Here is a 19,520-nt window from a genome sequence, read left to right as displayed (position 1 = left end):
AAATACTTCAATCATGCACCATAAGACATGACTGCAACTCAACCAGTTTTATAGTTGTTTATGTGTTAGTATATATATTACTATGAATATTATCTACCGACTCACAATTTGACAATTTGTTTAGCTGTATAAGTAAGGAAGAAGCATAATAAACTCAGGGGAAAATGTACAAAAGTTTAGTGTTTAAATTTTTTTACTTTTAAATTATACTTATATTCTTATTATAATTTTTTTTTCAATAAACTTTGTGCCATTACTACCTAAATTCATTTTTTCCAAGTCTAAGAGATTTGTTTGGGCTGTCAGAGATTTTGACCACAGGTCGTCCACTCATTTTTTTTTTTATCATTGTCTTTTTTCCTTTATATCCCAATCTCCTCTGATCCATGATAACTCAAAATATTCAATATAGTGGTTGCACGTTGAAGAAGGGAATATTGAACATTTTTTATTTTATACTCGCTTATTTGCCTGCTTGCTTATCCCTATATGCACACTGACGTCATCCATTAAAACAGAGATCGGAATAACCATGCACACTGGATGATGTTACAAAATAATTAAATCAAACCAGAGAGAGTCTCGTATACAAATAAACACTTTGCTTGTTTGTCAGTCAATATTTACTCACATATAAATAAATATGAAAAGAAAATCACATGCAAAATTGGCACAAGGCCAAAAGAAGGGGACGGGGAAAGACTGTTTTTTTTATTTTTTCTAATTTTAACCGACTTTCATGACCATCATTTATCAAACCATGCAATCATATCCCATACACCACAACAAATTTATACAGACTACTCCACTTAAAAGTTATACACACAATATGAAGTGGGAAGTTTGAAAATTAAAAAATTTACATAAAATATAAATCATAGGCACGTCACTTTTCTTCCTGAAATTCTCATGGATGGATTTGTTCTTAAGGAGAAATCTACTTCTTAGTCTTTCTTTCTCATCAAAGTTTTCTTATTTATATTAGATCCATTGCTCTTTCTGCTTCTTGTAAAGTAGATTCTGTCTGTATTTCTAAACAGGCTATTCTCTATTTCTACAAATCTGCTATCAGACTACTGCTGTCATATATAAGCTGGTAAATCTCTGTCTCATTTGAAAGTTCTTGCTAACATGCAGAAACTGTAATTTGATTGATCCCATTTTTCCTTCTTCACAGGCTTGTGGAACTCTCTTCCTGCTGCCTGTCTTCTCCATACCTGTAATCTTGGCCTTTTCAAGAGTAAGGTCAATAGGTGCCTTCTGTCTTTTTGATAATCATGTTTGGTTTTTGTTAGTTTCTTACATCAAATGGCTTCATACCTTGTCTTAAGCATTTTCCATTAAAAAAATGAATATATTTACAATAGAGAAAAAAAGGTTACTACGAATCCATCCACTTAACATCAAGAAATTTATACATTTACTTGAAGATGAATGACATCATAAAGGATAAATGGTAGTTGCCAAAAGCAATATGATATAATTTGTTTCTATGCAGTTTCTCACTAAAGTTCAATCCTTCCTTGTTGTGGTAGAAGTGGTGGCCATGTGGTAACATCAGAGCTATTCAGATAACAAGATAACAGATAACAACGTGAACAAATTCTTGATGAGCCGTCCCCTTAAGTAATCCAATTTACTAAGTTCCCACTACTAAAGATTGCTACAATATTGTTTCATTGACTACTGTACATTCATTAACCCTTATCCTTAAGTGGTCTCTGGGCCTTGATAAGTGGTGACTCCTTTGTAAAACAAAAAAAAAACAAAAAAAACAGGACTCTGGTGAAAATTCAAGAGTCAACATCAGGATCCGTCATCCTCCAGTCATCTCTGTATATGTGTGAGACAAGAAACAGCATGAGAGATATGGAATTGCAAGTTCATGAAGTTTCTTCAACACATGTGCAACTGCCACTTCTTTGTGTGTTCTAAGCCAAACCTTCCCTGACATCATATGCAACTGCTTAGCTTTGCTATTGGTTTACAGGGTAAAAATCTGTAATCTCGCAGGTCTAACAAATAGCTGTAACCAACAAAGAAGATCATGCAAATTAAACAATCTTGAGGCACAACATTTGTGAGCATTATACACAAGTCTGATTTGCTTAACAACAAAAACAATTAACAACTGCAGATATCAGTTTTCATTGTTAATCCCATCAAAACTACTTGTTTTGCAGTGTCAAAGCTGTGTCCTTGTAGAACCATCCACAGTGGACACATCCAGCGATATTAGGATTGCAATCTTATTAAGATTGCGACAAACGTTTCATGAAAATCTAAGAGGAGTCAACATCAGGAACCATTAAACCATAGTTAGATCTTCATCTGCGAATGGCAAGCAAAGTTGTGACAGGTGTGGAATCACAAATCCATGGAGTGAAGATAACAATGTTTCTTCTCTGCAAGTGCAACCGCCATTTCTCGGCGTGTTCAGGCCAAACCTTCTCCAACTTTGTATAGAACTGCTCTTGCAGATATAGTGAATAGTTATGGCCAACGAGGAGGAGTTCATACAAGCCAAACAATACCAAGACGATCTTTATGGGCTTTGTGCAAAAGTTTGACTATGATTAACTCAACAACATTAGCAGTCATAATGTGTTTCTTTAAAAGCAGCAGTAGCAGGGAGGTTATGGTAGCCAAGTTGTTAATGCCATGGACTGACAACTTGGATATGCCAAGTTTGAATCTAGTTTGTTTCACAGAAACACTTTATCTTAGGGATGTTGACAAACTTCACGTGGTCCCTCCCATAAGTACCCAATGGTATTTTTTTTTTTTTTACACAGGCATCACCACATTATCAAGGCCAAGAGGCCACTCAAGGATAAGGGTTAAAGAGTGTACAGTAGAAATTGGACAATATAGTAATCATTAGTAATGAAAATTTGGTAAATTTGATAACTTATATGGAACGGCTCATCAAGAACTTATTTACGTTAGACTTGAAGACAACCATATTGTAGTCAGCCGGAAAGCAGGAAAACGGAAGACAATTCCACAGGCGTGCAGTTCTAAGAAAAAAGCTTTGATCATGGAATCTACGTTTAGGTTTAGGCACAGATAAAGAGTGGGGGGAATTATTGATAGTGTGTACAGCTAGACGAGTGTTTCTTGTGAAAGTTTGGCAAGGGGGGACCATAGATTGAAGCTCAGTCGAACACATTCCATGAAAATAATGATACATCAGAGACAAACTCGCAACATCTCTTCTGTGAGATAGAGGTTGCAGGAAAGAGAAAAGGACATCTTCTACGAGGCTATGAAGTCTATTTTGAACTCTATCAAGGCAGGACAAGTCCTTTTTAGCAGCTTCTGCCCAGATGTGGCAACAGTATTCCATCCTTGGACGTACCTGGCTCTTATATAGATAGAGAATTGCATCAGCAGTGAGATATCTACCGGATCGATAGAAAGATCCCACCATTTTTCCAGCGGCCTTGGCAACAGATTTGATGTACGTGTTCCATTTAAGATCAGGAGTAATGGTCAAGCCCAGAAGTTTGTCAAAACTTGAGGCCTCCTGAAGACGAGAGCCATTCATTTCAATTGATGCCAGATGGGGATCAGAATGTTGATGATGTAAAGATAGAAGCTTGGTTTTAGATGCATTAAAAGTAACCAGCCACTCCTTTCCCCATTGTACTACATGCTCAAGATCAGAGGAGAGAGAATCGAAGAGAACTTGGTTGTTTACTGTCTTAGATGTGCTACCATAAATGGTAGTGTCGTCAGCATAAATGTCTACAAATGATGTAAGGATGTGATTTGGAAGATCATTAATGTAGATCAGGAAAAGAGTTGGGCCCAGGATGGACCCCTGAGGAACACCAGCATTAATACTGTGAGATTCTGATTTTTGCCCCTCAACTACTACTCTTATGAACCTATCAGAAAGAAATGATTTAATAATTGAGAAGACATTTCCAGCTATACCATAGCTAGAGATCTTGTGAAGTAAACCTTTATGCCATACCCTATCAAAGGCTTTAGATATGTCAAGAGCAATTGCCCTAGAAAGGTTGCCTCCATCAAGAGATTTGCTAATCCTATGAGATATAACTGTAAGCACATCTGCTGTAGATCTAGCAGAACGGAAACCATATTGAGTGTCACTAAGAAGGTTATTTTTGTTGAGATGGTTGATTACTTCTGTATTTAACACAGATTCCAGCAACTTACTCATGATGCACAGGAGACTTATTGGCCTGCACTGAGAGAGGGATGAGCGATCACCTGAATTCTTAAATACAGTCTTTCTAGAAATAATTCTAACTAGAAAGATATCGAGGAAACGAATGCCACTTGATTCATATGACATGAATGAACGATGCTCAACACCAACAACAAAATCAACAGCACCAGTAACTTGTACTTTCCAAATATTTATGAATAATTTTTTGAATTTTGAAATATTTAATAATAAATAAAACAAATACTGTCTTAACAGGTCACAAAAATTTAAAGCTATATTTTCATTTGATAAGAAAGAAAAAATAACAATGAGACAAGAAAAGTATTGTTTACTTTGATTGATTCTTATATTTATGCATTCTAAAACGGAAATCAGATTCAGTATCAAAAAACAAAATATTGTATGTCAGTATTTTACTTGTAAAGAATGGGTGTCTAGAGAATCACAATACTTACCCAGTCAGTCCCAAATATTGATGAGAAATCCCTAGTCAGTTCAGAAATAGCAGAAGTAGTTTATAATTTGAAAGCCACTTTTCCTGTTTTTTGAGGAAGTCTTTTCAACTTTGTTTTATTTTTGAGAGTTTAAAATATTTTAAAAAGCTAAACCTAACTCTTCATATGCTTAGTAACGTCTGCCTTTTTATATTTTCTTTTTTTTTTTTTTTGTAGCTTTAAAATTATAAATGGCTTTCTCCATTTCTGGAACTGATTAGGTAAGTACAGAAATTCTATGCATGGCCATTCCTTACAAGTATCAGTATGTAAGAAAATATATGAGCTTAAGTTACAAAGAATTTAGAGTGGGGGATTAGTTACGTATATAAATTAATATAAAATGACCTCCCCCCACCATTTCTGGGTTATTCTAATGTTTAAAAAATAATTGATTGAGAAGAAAACACGGTTTGAAAAGAAATAAAATTATTGGAGAAAGTGAAATGCAGCTATATCACTGCATATTTAATCGAAAATGTTTTTGTCTTTATGATTTTGTTGCCACAGAAAATATATTGAGTATCGGGTACATAATTGACTTAAATACAATATAAAAACAAAATTAATCCAAAAGAAGTTGCTCTAATCAAGTAGGTTCAATAGCACAATATTTTCTTTTTGCAAAAAGAAAAACAAAAAGAAAAGAAAAGGAAAATGAAGTTTGTTGCGTTCACTGAGCATTTGTCAAGACTCAAGAATCTTTGTAAATACTAAAAATATTTTGTGCACTATTCTGCACAAGTGCTAAATTTTCCTTCCCTGAAAAAAAACAGGTTGAAATGATTTTCGGTCAAAATATTCTGGTCAAACTCTCTGTCTAAATTTTTCTCGATTTGAAATCGCCATACTGACAATCTTCACATATTATCCAATGGCAACTGTTGAGCTGATTTACAATCTTTAAATTACTTAAGGTTATTGAATTAATTATTGCGTTTTAAAACTTGGAAAAAAAAAGGTGCTTGTGCAGATTAGTGATGTTTTAAACCAACGCATTTCAGATGAAAACATTATTACATACTTGGACGTTGTGTCAAAATTAGTATCAATTCAAAAAATTATGAAAAATGCTCCAAACATTACTGGACATGTGAACTCTATCCATCCATCTATACAGTTTACAATGTAAAAGGGACATAACTAATTATTGTTCCTAGATATGCTGATAATTCGCACTGATCAGGGGTGTATGCCGTCTGTATATCGAAAGCCAACTTTCACTGGACAGCATTTAAACTTCAACTTCCATCACACATATAATGTAAAAAAGTAATCGTCCATTACCTACAACACAGAGCAAAAGCAATATGTAGTTATAACAATACATATCAAGAGGAGATAGATAGTTTAAGAGAAACACTCCACTGAAACAATTATCCAGAAAGCATGACATCAGCTCCAAAGCCAAACCCCAAAGAACACTACCTGAAAACTCACCACAGTTTGTATACCATACATGAAAGACTTGTCAGAAAAAATTAAAAGAATATGTAATCCATATGACACCAGGACATTATTTAGAAGTGACTAAACTCTCCAGAAGCATCTTGTGTGTGTTAAGTTCCCTACAGAAAAAAATCGTGAATAAGAACTGTATGTTTGAGATTCTAAGTTAATGTGGAAAACTATACAAAGGTGAGACATGTCGTCCACTAAATATAAAATTAAAACATTGAAAAGTCATAATACATGGAAAGATTGAAAAGTCGAGTATGGCTGATCACATATGAAGGGAAAAGGGAAACCATCTATCCTTATGGGATGAACTAAAAATTATAGATAAGAACGGTGGAGAGTAAGATGACTCAAAGAAGCAGCACATGTAGGGTAATGATCAACTACTAAGCAGACCTGATATACAATTTAATACAATATGGGAAATTATATATATATATATATATATATATATATATATATATATATATAGTGATTGTCACTTCTTGACAGAAGAAGACCATCTTTCCCTTGCTTTATTGTTGATTACTCATTCATTTTCATGTATTTTTGAAAAAAAAATTTTTTTTCCATTAAATATATATATAAAAGGAACTTTGTGTGAGTTTGTTCCCTATGAATTCAGAAACGGCTGGGCCAATTTTTTAAAAATTTCACACGGAAATACTTGATGTGTCTGGGAGTGTTCTTACATAGGTTTTGTATTGGAATGCATCCGATAAGTATTGAAAATTGGCAATTATAAAAAATCCAATTAAAGAAAGAAGGCTGATTTTGACCAAAGTTAACACTTTTATACAACCAAACATCACAAATTCATTTGAGAAGTTTTATCACTGCACAAGTAGAAAGGCCCACCATATAAAATTAACAGTAGGTTCTTTTATAAGATGGGGCATGTTCGAAATTAATGTTTCTTTTTAGAGCACAATTCAACCATAATACTTGACTTTTGTACATTTAACTTTAATTCAAGTGATTATGTAAAAATAATTTCATAAACAGTTGGTTCTTTGATAAGATAGAGGTGCGTTCGAAATGAATATTTCTGTTTAGAGCCCAATTTAACCATGATACTTGACTTTTGCTTTTAAACTTTCAATGAAGCCAATTTATAAAATCAACAGTGGTGCAATGTAGACTACAATGTACTGTGAACTAAGTCACTGTGAGAAGGCATGTGAAGCTTCCTCCTAATACACTGTGGGAAGGAGCGTTCCTAACTAGAGTGGGTGCAATTAATTTATTTAATTAAAAAATAGGCGATTTCACCGATTTTGATGACAATAAAAGTATGGGAGGGTGGAACATTTGTTGATCCTCATTCAATTCTGGACAATGTTGGGTTTCCCTGCTAGTATATATATATATATATAGTAGATGTTATTTGTTTAGATTCAGCCACTCTGATGAGGCATAGACGACGAAACACATGTCAGTGGATAATTATATTTTAACAATATATAAACTTTACTAATATACCACTTCACTAGGAATTTTTTTTGTCCTGCTCATCTCAAATAAAACGTTCAGTTTTATTTACTATACAAATGTCGAATTGCTTTGGCCATTTATTCTAGCAGTAGGGCAACGAAACTTGGCACAGTTATTAGACTTTCTCTACATAGGAATCACCCAGAGTTATGCATTTCTCCCATCGTTTGATGCATCGTTTGTAGAACACCCAGGTTGGTCATCCAACCACAACGTGACTTCAGAAATCAAGGCTGCATCATCTGAGAAATGCTTTCCTTTCAAAAACAACTTCATGGTTGGGAAGAGATGAAAGTCAGAGGGCACAAGGTCAGGCGATGGGGAAGGATTTCATAACCACATGCCTGTGCTTCTGATCTGGCGACATGCGAGTTGTGGACTGGAGCGTTGTCCTGCAGGAGGAGGGTACCTTTGCTGATCTTGCCCTGCCTCTTGATTTTGATAGCTTCTCTTAATTTCCTCAAAAGTGAAGCATAATAGGCTCCTGTAATTGTGGTAGCCTTTGCCAGGAAATCTGTCATCACTACTCCATCCTGGTCCCAGAAGACTGTGAGCATGACTTTGCCAGCGGAGGCCTGCACCCTTGCCTTCTTTGGAGGTGGTGAGTCCAAGTACTTCCACTGCATTGACTAGGCTTTGGTCTCTGGCTCATAGTGATGGACCCAGGTTTCATCCTGTGTAAGCAGTCTTTTGAAAAACTTTGACTCATCTTCTTGGCACATCTCCAAATTCATTCTCGAGCACTCGACGTGTTCTCGCTTCTGGAATGGTGTGAGCAATCTGGGAATCCATCTGGCGGACACCTTATGCATATGCAAATGGGCATGAATGATAATTTCCACAGACCCTGTATATTAATCTTGACATCTTGGGCGATTTGGCGAATAGTAATGCGCCAATCTTCCAAAATGGCAGCCTCAACTTGACGGACAAAGGCTTCATCAATGGCAGAAGAGGGGGCGACTAGGTCTGGGAGTTGTTTTCACAGACTTCCGGCCATGTTTGAATTCACGATGCCAGCGCTTTATAAGATCATATGATGGGGCATTATCACCATAAGTTTCTTTCATTTCATCAAAAGTCTCCTGTGGTGTGCGTCCTTTCAAATACAAAAACTGGCATTCAACAGGCTCCATTTCACTCCTGACTCAGTTCAAAGAGCTGTAAAACATAAACCACAATTACTTCAGAGCTGTAATTTGCCACATAACCCGTAGAGATATAAATCATTGCACATGCAAAATTTCAGCTAGATCAGACAATTGGAAGTGGGTCAGGGGTATTAATTATTGCACACCCCTTGTACTGATGATTCTGGATGACGTATGATCATGTACGTAGTATGTACGATATGATTATAGGCTGAAAAAAAAACTTCCAAAATTGTGAATGTATTGGACTGTCAGTGAGACAAACTATCTATAGGACGATGTTATCGTTTTTTAATGCATATTTAGCGTTTCCATTGGTATAAGAATAATAAAAAACAAAAGAGTGATGGTGCCACGATAAAAGATTGGTTTCTGATCAACACACAACCAGTTTAGGAACAGACTTTTTGTCAGCTGCTCTAGTAACTCCTTCCCTACCTATTAGACTCTTGAAGAGCCTTTTTTATTCAGCATGTTTGGAGTTCAGAAGATTGAAAGTTAGTGGTGGGGTCTCTTTCAATCTTGGTTTGTCTTGAGGTGATTCTACCTTTTCTCTCTATTTTCATAGAAGACTCTTCTATGCATTTACATGATCTTGCTCTTTTACGTGTCCCCAGTCTTGAATCTCATGGGTGTCCTGTTATCTGTTTTAGATTGTCTTTGCTACATTCCGCTTCTTATTTATTCTTTCTGTATTGTTCATCTTCTGACAATGACAGCTCAATTGTTGATGTTATATCCAGCAATATTGATAATGCATTACAATTTCATCCATCAAGTTTCATCTTTGTTTTTTACGACTTCAATGCTCATCATTCTGCTTATCTCTCCCATTCTAATCACACAGATCTAGCTGGTGAACCCAAATTGTTACCTTCCCTACACATTTTTCTGATAATGACTGTCATCAACTATCCTTACTTGATCTTTTTCTCACTTCTGCTCCTAAATCTTGTTCTGTTTTCTTGCAATATTGAGATTGATTTTTCTGTTAAATTTTCAATGCCATAGGAAGATGTTTAAGGGTTGACTGGGATGACCTTTGTAGCTTCCTATGTGACGTTCCATGGGGTCCTGTTTTTGGTATGTCTTTGAATGATGCTGCAAAAGAGGTTACTGACTGGCTTCTTGTTGGAATTGACAATTTCATTCCTCATCATAAGTTTCAATCCACGCCTCATTCTCCTCTCTGATTTTCATCTATTTGTGTTTCTGCCATTGCTCATCATAACCATTACTTCTATTAATATCGTCAGGATGGTTCTGAGACTTCTGGATAATCCTAAGAAAGAGCTAGCAATACCTGTAAGAGAGCAATTTCTGAGTCTAAGTCTAGCTGCTCTCAGAGGACTATCTCATAACAAAAGGTTGGCTCTAATGATGTTTGGAGTTTCTATAATAGTATGGTTAATAGTGGTTAGTCTGCTATTTTTCCTTTATTGGAATTGACAATTTCATTCCTCATCATAAGTTTCAATCCACGCCTCATTCTCCTCTCTGATTTTCATCTATTTGTGTTTCTGCCATTGCTCATCATAACCATTACTTCTATTAATATCGTCAGGATGGTTCTGAGACTTCTGGATAATCCTAAGAAAGAGCTAGCAATACCTGTAAGAGAGCATACAGACTCTTGGTGTTCTGATGGTGCTTCAGGGCTTACGCTGCATTAAGCTCAACCATTTGTCACATCAGGCCCTTTTGAGAAAGTTGGTGAAGAGGGACAATGCCTTTTACTAATCCTCTCAACAATCACCTTACTATTTCCTATACTAACATCAGAGTCTCTGGATGAACTTTTCAATGGCCAGTCTTTTCTCTTTTGCAAATCTCATCATATCCTTGCTCTTTGTGAGTCTAATCTAGATTCTTCTATTAACAGTAACGAGTTATATGTGAATAGTTCTTGGTGTATTGTCTGCTTAGACTCTTCTATGCATTTACATGATCTTGCTCTTTTACGTGTCCCCAGTCTTGAATCTCATGGGTGTCCTGTTATCTGTTTTAGATTGTCTTTGCTACATTCCGCTTCTTATTTATTCTTTCTGTATTGTTCATCTTCTGACAATGACAGCTCAATTGTTGATGTTATATCCAGCAATATTGATAATGCATTACAATTTCATCCATCAAGTTTCATCTTTGTTTTCTACGACTTCAATGCTCATCATTCTGCTTATCTCTCCCATTCTAATCACACAGATCTAGCTGGTGAACCCAAATTGTTACCTTCCCTACACATTTTTCTGATAATGACTGTCATCAACTATCCTTACTTGATCTTTTTCTCACTTCTGCTCCTAAATCTTGTTCTGTTTTCTTGCAATATTGAGATTGATTTTTCTGTTAAATTTTCAATGCCATAGGAAGATGTTTAAGGGTTGACTGGGATGACCTTTGTAGCTTCCTATGTGACGTTCCATGGGGTCCTGTTTTTGGTATGTCTTTGAATGATGCTGCAAAAGAGGTTACTGACTGGCTTCTTGTTGGAATTGACAATTTCATTCCTCATCATAAGTTTCAATCCACGCCTCATTCTCCTCTCTGATTTTCATCTATTTGTGTTTCTGCCATTGCTCATCATAACCATTACTTCTATTAATATCGTCAGGATGGTTCTGAGACTTCTGGATAATCCTAAGAAAGAGCTAGCAATACCTGTAAGAGAGCAATTTCTGAGTCTAAGTCTAGCTGCTCTCAGAGGACTATCTCATAACAAAAGGTTGGCTCTAATGATGTTTGGAGTTTCTATAATAGTATGGTTAATAGTGGTTAGTCTGCTATTTTTCCTTTATATAATAATTGTCAGGTTATTTCATAAAGCACATCTCTTTCTCATCTTTTTACTGACAACTTTTCTATTGATAAATCTGGTGCTGTTCTTTACGATTTTCCTTTGAAAACTGATTAGTCTCTTGATTCCGTAATGATCACTCCAAAAATGGTTGCTAGCGTTCTTCCTGATCTTGACCAGTCTAAATCTTCTGGTCCTGATTTGATTTCTGTTGTCATTCTCAAATGTTGTAGGCTTGAACTTTGTTCTATCCTCTCAAAATTATTCAACCTCTGCTTATCAAAATCATGTTTCCCTTCTTGTTGATAAGAGTCTTCTGCTGCCCCTATCTTTAAAAATGCTGGTGATCGATTTGAGCCAACTAAGTATCATCCTGTTAGTCTCCTCTCTCTTATTAACAAAGTTTTTAAAAAGTAAGTCACCAGCAAGTTTGTTGATTTTCTAAAAAAAAATATGGACCTCTTTAGTAATGTTCAGTATGGCTTTTGTGGTTTTCATTTAACAACTGATCTTTTAAATGTTGTATCTGAGCAGATCTGTTAGCTAATGGATAATTCAGGAGAGGGTAGGACTATTGCATTTGACATTTTTAAGGCATTTAACAGAGTGTGACATTCTGGCCTTATACATAAACTCAGGGTGATGACATTATTAGATCTTTTCTTTCTGATCAAAAATTGCAAGTAACTCTAGATAGTGTCTCTCCATTCTCTTCTTATCAATACTAGAGTTCCTCAGAGCTCTATTCTAGGTCCAACTCTGTTTCTTCTCCATATCAATGACTTTCCAGAGAATATTTTTCAGAAAATGAATATCTATGCTGATGATGCCACTCTCTATTCTGGTGTAGCTTCTCACCCATCTCTCTCTCTCAGATCAGTTGAAATATGCAGTTAATCTAGAAGTTGACTTGGGTTCAGTGGTAGATTGGGGTACAAAATGGCATGTTTCATTTAATCCTGCCTTGTTTGGAGTGATAAAAAAAGGCTGCATCAACCAAAACGTTATGTGAATAAAACTCAGTTGAATAATATGAATAAACAATCCTAATCTTAAAAATTCATATTACTTAGTCAAAATAATCAATTGCAATTACCTCCCCTGGATCTTGCAAACTCTTCCACATTAAAACATAGGCTAAAAAACTCTATAAATCGATAAATTTTATTTTTACTTTTAATAATTTTTCTACTGGATCATTTTTCATAAATTTTGGAATTTATACTAATTCTGACATGACACATAAATATGTAATAATGTTTTCATCTAAAGTGGGTTTCTTTAAAACATCACTATTCAGACAAGCACTAAATTTTCAAAAGGTAAGTGGGTAAAAGTTTAGGAGGACCAAAGTGCTTTTTTTTCTTACAATTAGACAAGGATTAGAGTGCAATGTGGGATCGACTCCTGTTCTGTGCTCATGAGCCCCCCCCCCCTTACCCGCCTTTTGGGGGCAGTGAATGGAATTACCACTATAAGGAGAAGTGAGGTCATTTTATTCCAGATTGCCTTGTAAAGAATGTCGACGCGTTCAATGCAAACAATTTTAATAGGTTGTTCCATACAGACTCTTGGTGTTCTGATGGTGCTTCAGGGCTTATGCTGCATTAAGCTCAACCATTTGTCACATCAGGCCCTTTTGAGAAAGTTGGTGAAGAGGGACAAGTAAAAATGGATTTAAGCAAAAAATGAAACAAAGAAGCAGTGAATATTTCCCATTTCTCTTTTAACACAGAGCCATTTTTAAAGATTTTTTTTTTTTTTTTTTTACACAGTGGTCACCACTTATCAATGTCCGGAAGCCACTCAGGGATAAGGGTTATTGCAAGTACATTACCTTAGTGTGGAGATTTGATGAAGTGTTTACTTAAGGGAGCAGTTCATTAGGAATTTGGTAACGTTGGACTTGAACACGTCCAAGTTGTAGTCCGGTGGGAAGCAGGCAGACGGAACAGAGTTCCACAGGCGTGCAGTTCTAAGAAAGAAGCTTTGTTCAGGGAATCCACGTTTTGATTTAGGCACAGATATAGAGTGGGGGAAATTTTTCACAGTGGATTCAGCTAGACAGGTGTTTTTCGTGAAAGATTGGCGAGGGGGGATCAGAGATTGGAGTTCAGACGAGCATCTGCCATGGAAATAACGATAAAACAAGGATAGGCTTGCAACGTCTCTTCTGTGGGAGAGAGGTTGCAGGGTAGAGAAAAGGGCATCCCCCACTAAGCCACAAAGTCTATTTTGTACTCTGTCAAGGCAGGATAGGCTGTTTTTAGCAGCTCCTGCCCAGATATGGCAGCAGTATTCCATCCTTGGACGTACTTGGCTTTTATATAGATAGAGAATTGCATCAGTAGTGAGATATCTTCTGGAGCGGTAGAAGGATCCCACCATCTTTCCAGTGACCTTGGCAACAGACTTGATGTACGTGTTCCATTTCAGATCAGGAGTAAAGGTCAAACCCAGAAGCTTGTCAAAACATGGGGCCTCACCCAGACGAGAGCCATCCATCACAATTGATGCCAGCTGGGGATCAGAGCGTTGATGATATAAGGATAGGAGTTTGGTTTTGGATGCATTAAAGGTAACCAGCCACATCTTCCCCCACTGAACCACGCGCTCGAGATCAGAGGAGAGAGAATCAGAGAGAACTTTGTCATTTACAGCCTTTGATGTGTTGCCGTAGATGGTCGTGTCATCAGCATAGATGTCAACGAATGATTTAAGTATGTGTTTAGGGAGGTCATTGATGTAGATCAGGAAGAGAGTTGGGCCCAGGATTGACCCCTGAGGGACTCCAGCATTTATATTGCAGGCCTCCGATTTTTGTCCATCTACCACTACTCTTATGAGCCTATCGGAGAGAAATGATTTAATGATTGAGAAAACATTTCCAGTTATACCGTAGCTGGAAATCTTGTGAAGTAGACCCTTATGCCATACCTTGTCGAAGGCCTTTGATATGTCAAGAGCAATTGCCCTAGAAAGGAAGCCTTTGTCAAGAGATTCACTAATCCTGTGGGATATAACCGTCAGCACATCTGCGGTAGATCTTGCAGAGCGGAAACCATATTGTGTGTCACTAAGAAGTTTATTCCTGCTGAGGTGGTTGATTATTTCTCTATTTAATATGGATTCCAGCAACTTACTCATAGAACAACACACAAACTATTAGTATGTAATTCAATCTTTCACACCTCACAGTCTGCTTCATCCATCCAACTCCAGCTCTCCTCTCCAGTTCTGACTTCTGCATTTCCAATTCTAGCTCACTAATGCTGCTCTAGTACCATCTGGGTGTTCTAACTTCAGCAGCTTCTTTAGCAACACCTTCTCCAGTGGCTCCATCTACTCCCTGCAGTTCCTGCCTACATCCCCCAGCTCCCTGTTTCAGTGCCCATTGACACTATCTCTCTATTTCAGTGCCCAACAGCATCCGACACTTTGTTCTAGTGCCTGTCAGCATCTGGCTCTCTATTCCAGGATCCAGCCTTTCATGCAACCTCTGCCCAGTCAATCCAGCTCTTGGTCACATCAACATGAACCAGATTTAGCTGAGGCATCTCATCACACCTCAGGGATGTCCACATCAATCTCCATGTGACATCATTCCATGTTATCCAGGATCCAGCTTCTTCACTTACATTTCTGCAACTCTGTTTTTGTCGATCTGGCCTTTAACCACATTCACATAGACCAGGCCTACTTGGGACATCTTATCACATCTCAGAGACGTCCATATCAATCTCCATTATATTCAGGATCCATTTTTTACATCTCCAGCCTTTTCAGTTATACAGCACCCTGCATTCCTGTCCCTACTGCTGTCCAAGTAGAACATTTCCAGATCTTCAACTTTCTTGCTCCAGAATCTTTGTGGGTTGTCTTTCTCCAGTTCTTTTACTCTTTTTATCTTGTATTTATGTTGGAATAAATATAACATTTCTTTTATAACTGTTCATCTGTATTTGTCTTCTGTAGCAGAAACAAATAGAACTCTTTTCTTGTGCGTCAGTGCCTCCTCTGATTGTGCGATATGGCACATACTGACCAATCAGAGGCATAGCGCAGGGATCTTCCTTACCCCCTTAAGGAACTATAACTGCTTCCGTCCCGGACAAGAAAAACTCTGCCCTTTTTCCAGCGAGACGTCAAAGAGAGCGGACCTGTTTTCTCACTCTCTCTCTCTCTCTCTCTGCCTACATCGGTATCGACGGTCCCCACTTGGGAATAACTACCGGGCAAAAGCAGACGAGTTCTATCCCAGCTATATCTAAATGGCATCTTGCCTTACTTCAATAAACCTTTTCCTTGCAAGTTTTACGAAGTCGTTTGTTCGTTTATTCAGTAGCTTGTGTTGAAATATTTATTTTATTAGGGAGTGCCCGAAAAGCATTAACTCAACTCCCTAAACTTCTCTTCTTTGTCATTTATTGTATTTTGCCTGTGTCTACTCTCTTAGGTTGGGTGCCGATCGACCATACATATCGGCCTCCTGCAACAAAACTACATTTTTTTTAAACCTATTTTAGTAGAATAAATAAATAAAAATATTAATAAAATTATAACAATTTTCATCACTGTACACTTTAAATGAAAACTGAACCCCAAAATATAATCCACATCTTTATAAACAAGTCTAGAAAAGAGACCAAGTAAGAAAAAACGATACCTAAAACTCATTATTTCTAGTTATAGAAGAACAAGCTTATTAATTTGAGATCATTCTTCCTTAGCTACCCTTCTTTTCAACTTTTAAAGTTAGCGACTGCATTTTGCCAGTCGAGTTTTCATTTTGACATTCCCATGAACGATAAAATTTACTAAAATAATTAATATTCTAAAAGATTAACAATAGCAATGTCAGAATAATTAAGTTTAAAAAATAATCCCTTTTTTAATGACAATTTCAATTTAATCAACATTGATTCCTTGTACATTAAGTGAAAAGAAATAAGTAAATAAATCTTATCTCACTTAGCTAAACTATTAAGTGACCAGAGAGGAAAAAAACCGATATTCAACATTGTCTGCTCTTTTCAACTTCCAGTTTCTAATATCCATTTGGCTGGATAATTAGACAAGGGAGTCATTCTTAACATGGGGGAAGGGGAGTTTCTAGTTATCTGAGAGTAAGATAATGATTAATCAGAGGGGACCATATTTTGCTTGTTATCATCGTTTCATCTACAAAGCAGGATACTTTTGCACCTTGTGCACTGGATTTTGATGACGTTGGCTTGGACTCGACCGGCAGTTAACGTAAATCAATGAAATATGCCGAGCACCGATCAAATTTTAAAAACACTAGGAAACAAAAAAATAACTTGTATCGGATATCAATTACAATAAAAAAATAAAATAAAAATGAAAAACAAAACAAAAACAATAAAATGAAATATAACAAAAATCTACCATAAGTTTTTTTTTTTTTTTTTCAAGAAAAGTTGTAAGAATTTTTAAGAAAACTTAACATTTTTTAGGGTTAGTATTGGACTGATTAAATTTGTGCTTAAGAACTTCTTTTTTTTTTTGTAAGGGTTAGGGTTTAGGATTAGACTGATAAAATTTGTCTGTGATTAAAAACTAAATTCTTTTTAACATTAGGGTTAGTATTCAGGGTTATGATTGGACTGATAAAATTTGTGCATGATTAAATCTAAGTTTTTTTCCCCAATTTATTAAAAGTCGTCTGCTTCGATTTTTTTTATTGATTCAGTGTGGAATATTCGCTTTTTAATTGGATGATCGTTGATCATCCAATTAAAAAGCGCTTGGCATATTCCGGCAGTTTACGTCAGCTGCTGGTTGAGCCCGAGCAAACATTTACGAAAATCCAGCTAGAGGTGCCAAAAGCAGAAACCAAAATAAATAAATAATAACAGCAGACAATATTGACTATAACCGGAAGAGGATTTTCATTTAAGGTTTTCACCTTTCATCGAACCGCTCCAGGTGTATCAGAATTTTTGTAGGAATTTTTTGTAGGAATTTTTAACACCCCTAACACAAAACTGCAAATAAAATATAAAAACTCGTAATTTCTCTTTTAAAAGTGGGTTGTTTATTTTCTTTATGGATCATACTTCCAAAATAAATTATTAAAGTTGTATAAAAAGTAATAGAAATATTTTTTTATTTAAAAAAAAAAAAAAAAACAGTAATGAAATTAGTTGAATTTTACGAGTTCAGTATTTTTCAATTTTTAAACTTTAAAAATCTATCAAAATTTTTCTATTGATTCTATTTTTACGATATTTTCAGGGTCAATGTGAAATTTTATGCTCTTTCCAATAAACCGAATATAATATTTTAGACAAAGGTTTTTTTTTTAAAATTAACTCTCCCTCCTATTTTGAAATGTCTATTAAAAAGTAAATAATTAATTTATGTACCGAAGTTTTATATATCACAAATTGAAGATAAAAGATCAATAAATAATATATTCTAATTTAAAACAAAAAAAAAAAGGAATAGTTTTTTTGGAAATTTACCTGTAAAGTCTGAAGTTTAAAACCTTTTTTTTTTTTTTTTAAATGAAACCTTGGTTCTTGCTCCTTTAACTGAAAAAAAATTAGGGTTTGAATTACATTTTTCGAGTAGTTATAAGCTTGGAAAGACAGGAGGTCGAATTAATTTACCCCCCCCCATTTGGACATGTCTATTAAAAAGTAAATAATTAATTTACTCACCAAAGTTGTATGTATCACAAATTGAAGATAAAAGATCAATAAATAATATATTCAAATTTAAAACAAAAAAGAATAGTTTTTTTAGAAATTTACCTGTAAAGTCCGAAGTTTTAAACCTTTTTTTTTTTCAATCACTTTGTTTTCTTTTTGTTTTGTTTTTTTTTTTAAATAAAACCCTGGTCCTTTCTCCTTTAATTGAAAAACAAATTAGGGTTTGAATTACATTTTTCGAGTAGTTATAAGCTTGGAAAGACAGGGGGTCGACTTATTCAATATTTTTCACGAAGTTTCTGACACACCTACAATTAAACATTGATCAATGTTAATACTTCTATAGTGTTTTCATATTTCGGCTAACAATTATTCTGTCTCATTACCTTCATGTAGCTCTTGGCTTTGATAAATGACGATTCAATAGTGTGTGCGTGTGTGTGTGTGAATGAATGAATGAATTACTAACGATGAGGAACATTTACATAGACATTTTGTAAACATTGTTTTTAAAAAATAAAAAATAATACTTCTATTATGTTTTAAACGACTGTAATAGTTTATTTTGGAAGTATATTTCATAAAGAAAATTGACAACCCACTTTAAAAACAGAAATTACGAGTTTTACATATTTTATTCGCAGTTTTTTGTTGACTCTTCTGGCGGCCATGTTGTAAGCCCTAACGGTATTTTTGGAGATTACCCATGCGAATATGTATTCAATTCACCAAGCACAACATGCTAAAAATTTCTTTCTTTTTTTAGTTTTTTTCTTCTTTAGTTTTCAGTATATGATGAACTGTAAACGATTCATAAGACTGAAACTAACTTACCTGGAGGATAATAACGGAGAAGGAATCTTTTCAGTTTCATTTTGATAGAATAAATCAAGAGAAATGTTGAAATATAAACGGATACGATGATTAAATCACTTGTTTGATTATTTGGGTTGCGTAGCAACAGAAAGGGTGACAACTCTTAATTATGGCGAAACCAATTCTCTTCCAGATTAATCTAGAACTCACGTATGGTTCTCGCCTATATGTAACTTTAATATATATATATATATATATATATATATATATATATATATATATATAAAAATAATTATTTTGGTGCTAGTGCAGAGAGTGATCCGCGCTATTTTTTAAATCGTATTTCCAAGTTTAATTAAAGTTTTATGATATATTTTTTTATTCAATTGTAAGGTAGAAATACAGAATAGGTACAAAACACCCTCCCCTCCCCAT

At 35.4% G+C, this 19,520-nt stretch overlaps 1 protein-coding gene across 1 annotated transcript in view; it reads right to left on the bottom strand.

Annotated features, from left to right (window-relative positions):
- Nucleotides 1-19,257, bottom strand: part of LOC145295955 (uncharacterized) — a 77,899-nt gene extending 58,642 nt beyond the window's left edge. Inside the window, exon 1 of the mRNA XM_080141859.1 lies at nucleotides 19,104-19,257. Within this exon, the coding sequence (XP_079997985.1) occupies nucleotides 19,104-19,143 (40 nt within the window). The 5' untranslated portion in view covers nucleotides 19,144-19,257. The remainder of the gene's footprint in view (nucleotides 1-19,103) is intronic.
- Between the last annotated feature and the right edge of the window lie 263 nt (nucleotides 19,258-19,520).

This window comes from Euprymna scolopes, chromosome 16 (assembly GCF_053919585.1).
Source record: "Euprymna scolopes isolate OS-2025 chromosome 16, ASM5391958v1, whole genome shotgun sequence".
Lineage (NCBI taxonomy): Eukaryota > Metazoa > Mollusca > Cephalopoda > Sepiida > Sepiolidae > Euprymna > Euprymna scolopes.
The sequence above is the reverse complement of the archived record's forward strand: the minus strand, read 5'-3'. Positions and strand labels throughout refer to the sequence as shown.